The 11376-nt window shown below is 45.8% G+C and overlaps 1 protein-coding gene across 1 annotated transcript in view; it reads right to left on the reverse strand.

Moving 5' to 3' along the window:
* Positions 1 to 10905, reverse strand: part of LOC135812995 (uncharacterized) — a 58151-nt gene extending 47246 nt beyond the window's left edge. The window contains exon 1 of the mRNA XM_065326213.1: positions 10833 to 10905. Coding sequence (XP_065182285.1) covers positions 10833 to 10845 — 13 coding nt within the window. The 5' untranslated portion in view covers positions 10846 to 10905. The remainder of the gene's footprint in view (positions 1 to 10832) is intronic.
* Positions 10906 to 11376: the final 471 nt, after the last annotated feature.

The following is an 11376-nucleotide window of genomic DNA, read 5'->3' on the forward strand; positions in this document are numbered from 1 at the left end:
TGACATGACAAGGTAGGCATGTGGCATTGTGGGGGCAGGCTTGTTGTGGCCCCTTGGTGCTGCAGGCTGTTGTGGCCATGCACAGTTCTGCATGAATTTTGTTTGCTCCTCACTCAGCACATTTTGGGGCTGAATACATGTACTAGCATGCTCTGGCGCTACACACCGCAAGGAAACTCGACTCCAGTTGAGATGGCACCTTTTGAAGGGTGAATCTACTACAACTGTTCAGAAACAAGCAAGAACACAGCCTTTCAAACTGTTCCACTGTTCATAGTAAGCGCATAGTGTGCTGGCGTGCCGCAGTATCTGCTTGGTGCTGACCAGCAAGTGAAATATCAGCACGCCGTACAATCCCTTGCAGCTAGCTATCCAGCGAGGAAAGTCTCGAGTGGGGGCCTCTCGATCTGCTCGCTCATTCCACTCGCATTCAGTAGCACTTCATCGCCAAGGACTTCATTCAAAACCGTTTTCACACTGCGCTTCAAGCCATTTTCCTCGTGAACTTGCTGCAAACGTATGAGCTCCGCTGCGCGCGTTCCCTTTGCGTGAGGCCCAGAAACAGCTAGTATCTCCGTACTTCCATTGGCTGGATCGATGTCGTCCAGGTTCTCCTCGCTATCGCCATCACGACTCTAACTGGAGACGATTTCTTCACCATGTTCCGCAAGCAGCAGCTAGCGCAGAAATTTCGCCATCCCTGAGTGTAGGAGATGGAATCCGTTCTATCAGCTCAAAAACTCTTCGTTGTGACTAGAGGAGTAGCAGGGAATACTCTACCGGAAGCCCTTTGACTTCCCTGACTGCTGAAACCCTTCCTGCCATGACTGCTACTTCTTCAAACAAGCGAGATTCTCTTTGGTTTCACTTCACTGCACTCGATCGTCCACGCGACACAACATTTTTACAAAACATCATTTTCCTCAAAAAAATGATTTTCACCCTAAGCCTGGTTTTCGCAGATTCTGGGCCAAATGTACAACAATCAGCACAAAATGGCTGATGTCATACTGACATTCAACATCCTGATGCCTAGCTGCATCACATTAGGAACTTCCAAGTTGTAAAAATTGGTGGTTTAAAGATACTAGTGCAGAAATAAGTCAGCCAGTAGTACCCCCCCCCCCCCCCGGCCCAGTACACAACATGCTGCCGCTTTAGCTCTGAAGAGGGACGAATAATTACAAGCTTTCCTGGACAATTCACTTAGGAACAGCTGACACAACTGACAGACGCGGCGACACAGCCTTAACAGTCGTGTAGACAAACACAAGAACATGTGGACTTGCAACACAAACACCCAAACAGGCTCAGTTCACCTGGCCAAAAACAATACCAGTGCCACAACACCTACAAGGCGACCCAACTAGACTCAGATTGGAAACGGTACACAGCCCAGCGTAACCGAGTAACCGCTCTTCTGCGACAGGCTAAGTCCGACTTTGTCCAGCAAACAACGTCAACGGGTACAAACCTCCACCGTCAACTGAAGCACCTGAAAAACCGCCTAAGCAAACAATTCCCACACTATCGACAGCCAACTCCACTGCAGCCACGGCTATGGAGAAAGCAACAGCTCTCAACAAGTTCTTTATCTCCCAAAGCCAACAGTCCATCGACAAGACCACCTGTACTACACCAGACATCAACACTACCCCTGACATCAGTCATACTCTAAATACAATCGCAGCAACAGTGGAAGAGGTCGAGAAGCTTCTATGCAGTCTAGACACTGGCAAGAGCCCAGGCTTTGACAACATCCCAACTCGGCTCCTGAAAGAAACTGCAACGGAAATCTCCCCATCTCTCACTAGTCTCTACAATCTGTCCTTCAGAACCGGAGAAATACCACAGGATTGGAAAGACGCAACTATTACACCCATCCCCAAGTCGGGCAACCCCTCCCATCCTACCAACTACTGACCCATCTCCCTGCTCAGTATAATATCAAAAACACAAGAAAAAATAGTCCACTCTCGTCTGTACAATCACATAGCACCGCACTTACCCTCCAACCAATCCGGCCTCAGGAAACAAGACGGGACCGAACTTCAACTCGCACGGATCGCCCACCAGATATCCACAGCTAGGGATGCGGGGAAGCATGTTGTAACGTGTTTCTTCGATCTCAGTAAAGCCTTTGATCGTGTATGGCATCAAGGCTTGCTGAAAAAGCTGAGCCACTATGGTGTCGACGGCAAGGCTCACAATTGGCTCGAAGCCTACTTGACAGGACGCAGACAGCGGGTGCAGGTTGAAGGCACAACATCCGCCTTCATACCAATACCAGCAGGAGTGCCCCAGGGCTCGGTCCTGGGACCACTTCTGTTCCTGGCGTACACCATTGACCTGCCCACTGCCTGTGAAAATGCTACAACCTCGTGTAGCCAGTTCGCCGACGACACCGCAGTAATTGCCATTGCAGGCAGCTACATTGAGTGTGAGGCTGCGCTACAAAGAAGCGTCGATGCCGCAGCAGAATGGCTAGAGCGCTGGCACCTGCTAGTCAATAAAAAGATAACCGTCATCCTCCCGTTCTACCATGCTAACCGACCCCCACCACGACTACCCGAAATAAAACTTGGCCAAACCCTATTAGAAACAGTAACACAACATCGTCACCTCGGCATCATCTTTCAGCACGACCTAAGATGGTCAGCCCACCTTGACTTTGTGCTGAAGAAAGCCGTAAAATCTTTTAATATTCTCTTTAGGCTCAAATCAACTCTACACACTAAATCACTCTCTCTCATTTACAAAACGTATATCCTGCCTATAATTGAATATGCATGCATTGCTGTCACCCCGCTCTCAATAGCAGCCCTTGACCGTCTTGAGCGAATCCAGGGCAAGGCGGCCAGAATCTGCCTCCGTCTCCCCCTTTACACTCCTCTGGATCATTAAACACTGCTCCATCGGCTCAAATGGCCGACAATGTTCTCTCGCCGCAAAGTGAAGCTCACCCTTCTTGCTCACTCCATAAAATACCAATATGCCCCACAACACATATGCTTGCTCAACACCCCCGCTCAAGTTACGGCCCAGTACAGCCTTCGACACGCACGCACTTGGCACCTCCCACCCTCCAGAACCGATCGCTGTAAAGACTCCCCACTGTACAAGTCCCTAGAATACTACAATGCCCTCCCTGCTAGCATTCGTGACGTCTCCTCCCGACCTGCTTTCAAACAAGAAATCTGCTCACTGCTGATTAACTCAATCTGCTCCTGCAGCGCTCACCCTCTCCCATACTTGTAAAGTTCAAAGTGATGTAAATCACTTTCCAACTGTTTAACCCACAATCTCACCTTCTCATCAATTTATCTCTTATTGGCGATGGTGCCATCGTGAGAATAAAGAATTCAAAATTCAAATTCAAACAATATCAGCATGGCACCGGCAATACATCACACATACACAGGGGTGAATGTCATGGGCAATGAAGTTGGCTGTATTTTAAATACGGGTACTACATTCCACAAAGAGAAAGGTTGCGGAAAACCTCAGATTATCCTGACACCGGCCAATCAACCCCCTTGATTGGAAACAAGCAGAATCAGCGAAGCGGACATTGGACGTAGTCATGAACAAAAATAAAAGATGGATAAAAAGTGGGATAAAAAGTTTTCGAACACGTTTTCTAGAGACATTCATCAGGGAAAATACGTCTCAATACTGAAATCTAGGAATGAACAATGATATATACGTGGAATAGTACGTCCAATGTCAGCTTCGCTGATTCTGCTTATTGACTTATTAAAGTTATTGTCTCCGTGCCGCTTATTTGATTGGAAACTTTTTTCATTTTTCTTTTACTATGTTCACATAACCAGCTCGAAAAGAATAAGGAAAGACAATGTTGTGCTGCATTGAACTGTGTATTGCACTGTTGAAGGCAGATCGCCAATCTGAATTTGACATAGGCTGTGTTTACATGAGGCGTTTCAACCCGATTTGAGTTCGACCCGGGTCAGATTTCAACCCGCCATGTACACAAATTGAATGGCGCGTTTACATGACGCATTGCGCTTGATCCGGGTTGAAATGTCACCCCAGGTTGATTTCAACCCTCCCCCCAAGGGGAGGGTTGAAATCAACCCGGGTCAAGAAAATGGTACTTACGTACTTCTGCGTATCTCGCGCCAGATTTGAACAGCACTGCATATGCAAATTTCACGCGAACGGATTCACGTGACCATACAGGACTCTAGGAGTGGACTTTTGGCGGCATATCAGTATTTGACCCGGGTCAACTGTCTTCATGTAAGCGCTCACCTATTTTGTCTATCGTACAGACTTTCTACCCAGGCTGAACTCGACCCGGGTTGAAATTTCTCATGTAAACACAGCCATACAAAGTTCTTTAGACTTTCGAAATTAACCCTCTCAGTGCAACATGCGACTTTAGTATGTGTGTACAAATAAATTCGTATCTCCACTTCTACACACAGGGGAGTTACAAACGACCACTCTTTGTGTTCAGAAAGACCTTGGCTATCGACTCATCACATCGTTTTGCGTCCGTGAGGATAGATATCGCCAGGGCGAAGCCTGAAGCACGCGCGCTCGGACAAACAATTGTCGCCCGTAGAAAACATGACGTATGCGCATCGCGGGTTTCTCTATTTCTTTCGCGGCAACCCATGCGTATGGAGTATCAAAACATCGAGATTTTCAGTGGCTTTCAGGCCAACTTTGTCCGAATTTCGTGCGTTGAAAGTTGACTGCACCACGATCGATCGCGCGCCTGAGAAAGTGCAGATGCTACGAAAATGCAGAAAACGGACTTCACCCAGGCGCCCTCGCGAGGAAGACTATTTTCGCTGCATTTTCTCTTCACAGCTGTCTGCCTGGCCACGATATCTTTCCAGAGAGCCATCATTTGTAAAGATCCATGGATATACAGCTGAGCTATGAAAAATTTGAGTTCAGCCCAACTCAGAAAAAATTGAATGTTTCTGACCCCTTTGGCACTGAAAGGGTAAAAAGGGGAAGTTCACCCTAAAATCAAAATGTCAGAACTTGTAGGGAAATCCACTGATTCTAATGGCGAAAGTCCGAGGTTGATCTGAGCAACCGTTCTGGAGTTATAGCATCTGGAAGTTTAGACTAAATTCGATGATGTCATGATGACAATTTTTGACGTCATTGAGATAAACTGATTTTTCAAAATTTGATATGGGACATATGACACCTTACTGGTATCTAAACTAGAAACATATCCCCATAAAGCTTGTTGCAGCCACGAAAACGACATGTGCAGAAAGTGCAGATGCTACGAAAATGTAGAAAACGGACTTCGCTCAGGCGCCCTCACGAGGAAGACTATTTTCGCTGAATTTTCTCTTCACAGCTGTCTGCCTGGCCACGATATCTTTCCAGGGAGCCATCATTTGTAAAGATCCGTGGATATACAGCTGAGCTATGAAAAATTTGAGTTCAGCTCAACTCAGAAATATTTGAATTTTTCTGACCCTTTGGCAGTGAAAGGGTTAAAGGGGAAGTTCACCATAAAATCAAAATTTCAGAACTTGTAGGGAAAATCCACTGATTCCAATAGCGAAAGTCCAAGGTTGATCTGGACAACCGTTCTGGAGTTATAGCATCTGGAAGTTTAGACTAAGTTCGATGATGTCATTATGACATCATAATTTATGACGTCATTGAGATAAACTGATTTTTCAAAATTTGATATGGGACATATGATACCTTACTGGAATCTAAACTAGAAACATATCCCCTAGAAAGCTAGTTGCAGCAACAAAAACGACATAAATTGGCTATTCACCATCTACCGTACTCGCGTAATTAGTGCCCCTGGGGCACTATTTTTCTAGGGGTCAAACGGGTGTACCTAACGAACGGGTAATTTTCTTAACAAGCGGGTTAACAGGTACCCTTTAGCAACCCTATTAATTTTGTGTGCATTTCTCGCATAAAATCATGATATAAAATTTGTATATTATCAGATTGTATTTTGATGATTTTTAAATTTTTACCGCCCATGGCCGCACAAGTCCTTCGCTACAAAAAAATTAAAAATTAAAAGTTTTTAATTTTTTTATAGCCAAGGACTTGTGCGGCCGTGGGCGGTAAAAATTTAAAAATCATGACAGACTACAGAGGAGTTACGCCATTCTCATTGTATTTTGATGCCACATTATGATTCGCAATTGATTTTTGTCCCCTAATAACATTATGGCAATGAAGATCCAAATGAATGTCATCCGTACATGTGCCCATGCACACAACTTCACAGGCAGTTACGATCATACATGGTCCTAGTGCTACATGTACACTCATGTTTTTTGACTTTTTGATACAAGAACATGTACGCAAATCAACTGCAGCTTGGTGTGATTCAAGCCATGCAAGGACAGAATAGTTTAGCAAAAGTTCCGTGATCTCGCGCAATCCTATTTTGCTATGTTTGCAGAGAACTGGTACTCTTCGCATTCAGACAATGTTCGCACCCATAGCTGGGGTGCCTGATACAGCTGATGTGCTGCTGGCCAGCTAGCTGCTAGCAAGAGTACATAACCAAGAGAGTGCAACTCCTATCTCGAGCTGCGATGGGTTCACCCACGGCGGAATTTTTTATTGCGTCATTCTTTGGCTGAGGTATGATTAAGTGCGTATGCTTTCCGGCGCATGTTTTGTGGATACGGCGAGAGTTCATCGGGTTCAGGACACGTCGATCTATCCTCAGTGGTTCTGCTTCGACTACCGTAGCTGTGGTGTACAAATTCTTTGTACTTTGATCTCTGGCTACGCATGATGGCATCAGCAAGCCAAACAGCCGCCAAAGACTGATGTACAAATAACCTATGTGGAGATAATAATTTTAATGACATCAGTCTTTAATAAAGCTATGAATAGGATGAAGGCCGCAGACATCACACAACTATGTTACTTGTTTGACATGTATTACTGTGTATTTTGTAACAAAAATATTATTGAAAACCCAGAATCGATTTTCTCGTTCCTATCATCTGTGGGAAAAACGAAACTAAGGATACAACCAAAGAAACTGAAGTTAAGTACAGTAAATAGAAAGGTCTTAGAAATAACATCAAGATACAAGTGCAATAAAACCACTAGAGGAAACGCAAAAAAGGTAACAAGATTACATAACCAAAGGCGAGAAGGCACTGAACGAAGTGTCAACCTACGAATACAACTTCAGTGCAACAACGTGCTCTTTCTGCTTACACAAAACAGGCTAATGAATCCGTATACAAACTGCCTCAAGGACTTTCAACTGTTGGACATAACGCGCACGACACAGTACAGAAAAATGAGAGTCATCATACACACCAAGACAGTCAGGACGAGATAACAAGTGTAGATACACAGCTGACTTCTTACGATCAACACATTCATCCGCCTCATCTCGCTCCTTCCCACCCGACTCCTCCTCGTCCATCTCATCGTCCTCTTCCTCGTTCCGCTCGTCATCCTCACGATCATCATCACCACCACCATCTACTTCGTCCTCTGTCTCCTCACCAACCGTTTCGTCATCCAATTCCTCTTCCATCCTCTGATCATCCGTCTCATCCTCCGTTTCAGTACAGACCACTTGTCTCCCATTTGCTAGCTGCTCGTCCCGTGAGCAGAGCTGTTCCTCCAGATCCGCTTCACTCACTGACTCATGATACTGCTCGACCCTCCTCCTGTTGGTACTGTCCACAACGCGCGGTCCTTGGCCGTTTCTGGCATAGATCTCTGTGGAGTAGTTTGCTGTTGCCCTCCGAGGTCTCTGGATTAATGTGGGCGGCGTGGCAATTCGTGTGAGAGCTGGTGATGCCAGCGCGAGTGTAGGTGGGTCCACCCCAGCCCCCGCCACAAGAAGAGCCGGTGGCGGTTCTGGTGGTGGCAAGGGCGACGGTGGTGCTGCTAGAGTTGGCAACTTGGGCAGCCTAGCTCTCCCACACGGCTGCATTCTGTGTTGGCTCAGTCTTTACCACTGGCACAGGGGGTGGGTTCTTGCGCGGTCGGCCACGCTTCGGCCGCTTGGATTTAGCTGCATCCGGTAGAATATGCAGTGGTTCATGCTGTTTGATACATGCGGTCAGGTGTTGAAGGGTCCTACCAACACCTGAACTCCTACCACTCACGGGACGAGCAGCTAGCAAATGGGAGACAAGTGGTCTGTACTGAAACGGAGGATGAGACGGATGATCAGAGGATGGAAGAGGAATTGGATGACGAAACGGTTGGTGAGGAGACAGAGGACGAGGCAGATGATGGTGGTGATGATAATCGTGAGGATGACAAGCGGAACGAGGAAGAGGACGATGAGATGGACGAGGAGGAGTCGGGTAGGAAGGAGCGAGATGAGGCGGATGAATGTGTTGATCGTAAGAAGTCAGCTGTGTATCTACACTTGGTATCTCGTCCTGACTGTCTTGGTGTGTATACTGACTCTCATTTTTCTGTACTGTGTCGTGCGCGTTATGTCCAACAGTTGAAAGTCCTTGAGGCAGTTTGTATACGGATTCATACCGTATAGTCTCTATTATAAGCACAGGTCTCCATTACTAGCACAGTCTCTAATACTAGCACACTGTGAGCACCTTTCGAAACATTATAAGCACAGTCTCCATTATTAGCACGGTCTTGGTGGAAATCAATGCTGCATGCATGATATCTAGCATGTATTTCTTCTCGCTCTGTATGGATGCATTGGTTGAAAAAATATAAGCACGGTCTCCAATATAAGCGCGGTCTCCAATATAAGCACGGGGTAGAGGGGTGTTGAAAAAATATAAGCACGGCGCTTATAATAGAGAATATACGGTAAGCCTGTTTTATGTAAGCAGAAAGAGCACGTTGTTGCACTGAAGTTGTATTCGTAGGTTCACACTTCGTTCAGTGCCTTCTCGCCTTTGGTTATGTAATCTTGTTACCTTTTTTGCGTTTCCTCTAGTGGTTTTATTGCACTTGTATCTTGATGTTATTTCTAAGACCTTTCTATTTACAGTACTTAACTTCAGTTTCTTTGGTTGTATCCTTAGTTCCGTTTTTCCCACTGATGATAAGAACGAGAAAATCGATTCTGGGTTTTCAATAATATTTTTGTTATAAAATACACAGTAATACATGTCAAACAAGTAACGTAGTTGCGTGATGTCTGCGGCCTTCATCCTATTCATAGCTATATTAAAGACTGATGTCATTAAAAAAATTCCGCCGTGGGCTGGGGGATCTTGAGTTGCACACTCTTGGTTATGTACTCTTGCTGCTAGTGCTAGCTCGTGAAACTCGTAAAACGAATCTTCACAAATCCGTAATCTTGTATGCAATAGTTCGAACTACTTTTCAACTAAGCCAAGCTCGTCGATTGAAGGCACAAACTACAACCATGAGTATCATAGCTACCACCTACGGACATCACCGTGTGTTACACTCCGACCGGTCACTCAGCCTGGTGACACTACAAATAGTTCATCTTCAAGCACTGTGGCAGGTTCGATGTCGGAGAACCCCCGTAACTTACTTTCTAGTAACTCTGCTGCAGCAGCTTTCTTTATTTTATTTTCATTTTGTTTACAAACGGGTACCCTTTTCAGATGGGGAAGTATTCAAGAGAGGGCAGTATTCAAGAGAGGGCACTATTTTTTCATTGCTGGTACATTTGCGTCATCCAGCATAAAACAAAGAAAAACTGAGCCTAAAGTGTGCTGTAAACGCTCACGACTCCACAGAAACGGGAACAAGACCTGCGATTTTGTTCCACAAAACACCAGTGCAAAGCAATGGCCAAGAACATTAGCAAAAGAACACCAAACTTGCACATGGGCTTGGTTACAAGACCGGGGGGGGGGGGGCACTATTCAAGAGAGGGCTCTAATCGCGTGAGTACGGTATTCCCATACAAAGTTTATCTCTGTGACGTCACAGGGATGGGCAAATTATGACGTCATCAAGATGTCACAGAATTTGGCCAAAACTAGAAGATGCTATAACTCCGGAACGGTTGCTCCAATCAACGTGGGACTTTCACCATTGGAATCAGTGCATCGTTCGCTACAGGTTGTGAAGTTTTGATTTTAACCCCTTTAGCGCGAGCGTCGTACTGGTACGACGCACATGAGTTGCATGCCCCACGGCCGTGGCACTAGTACGACGCGCGCTGTACACTGTACAGTGAACCTGCATCTCATAGTCGTGGGGTCCGTGTTGAGTCCATAGCGACTTATTCAAACTCTAGTAACTCGCTCAATACTTGGTCGATTCTCACAATCGAAACCTGTATCTGCAAGACAAAACTCTCAGCTGGCCACAGAAATAATCGCCGAAGCGATGCGACTATCGGTTGTTGAGATATGCGACTCGACACGACAAATTTCAACTCGATTTTTTGGGCACTCTGCAGAACGCGTATTTTCCATCATGGATCATTTGTGCGCTACCTGCTGCCATGGAAACAAGATTCAAATGATGGTAGTGGATCCTGTGAGTCCTCACAAAAAATTTGAGCTCGATACGAGCAAGGAGACCGAAATGGCAGCTGAATATTTGAGCTCGGTTAGTCTTGGCGTGCTCAAGTCTGTCGAGCGCGTGGATGAAGTTTGCCAGACTGTAGCGCAGGGTTTGGGTTTCGCTCCAAGCTGGGTTTGACACCAGTTTGTCCCTCGTCTCAAGGCCTTTCCAGGAAGCTCAAGATCGTGGAATTCGTCCAAGGGAAGGTAAAGTTATCGACCCTAGAGCAGCTAGTACTTTCATGGGAAAATGCGACTTTAACAGGTGTTGACGTGGGGCGCGCTCAGGTAGCGTTGTGCTAAAGAGGTTTATTAATAATATAATAAATACCGATATGGACCTACCAGCAGAGGCCATGGTGGAACCTTGAGTAATGATGAACCTCAAAAATCGAGAAGAAACCTTGAAAAGGAGAGAACCACCTACACACTGGCACACACTGACACACACACACACATGCACAAAGCACCAAGCACAAACGCACACACACGCACAAACACGCACACACACGCACATGCACAAACACACGCACACACACGCACAACACATCATTGCACGAAATTTAGAACAGAACACAGAGCTATCCAACTGCAAATAGGATTCGAACCCAACACAAATGAACATCACAGTATTGAATGTTCTTCTGTGTTCAAGATTTTAGCCTATTGCTAGATCACAAAACAATGTACTTGAAGGATTTCCATTGATGGATTGATTGATAGATAGATTTTGATTGGAGTGGTGACCAAAGCCATTGGAGTGGTGACCAAAGCCCAATGGGTTTTGTGATTCTCCAAGAAAGTGCCGATGCCGTGCTATTCAACAGGAAACTCTACCGCATACATACACACGTGCACCACTCAGTGCCCTGACCCTACACATGCACTC

This window comes from Sycon ciliatum, chromosome 3, assembly GCF_964019385.1.
Source record: "Sycon ciliatum chromosome 3, ocSycCili1.1, whole genome shotgun sequence".
Classification (NCBI taxonomy): domain Eukaryota; kingdom Metazoa; phylum Porifera; class Calcarea; order Leucosolenida; family Sycettidae; genus Sycon; species Sycon ciliatum.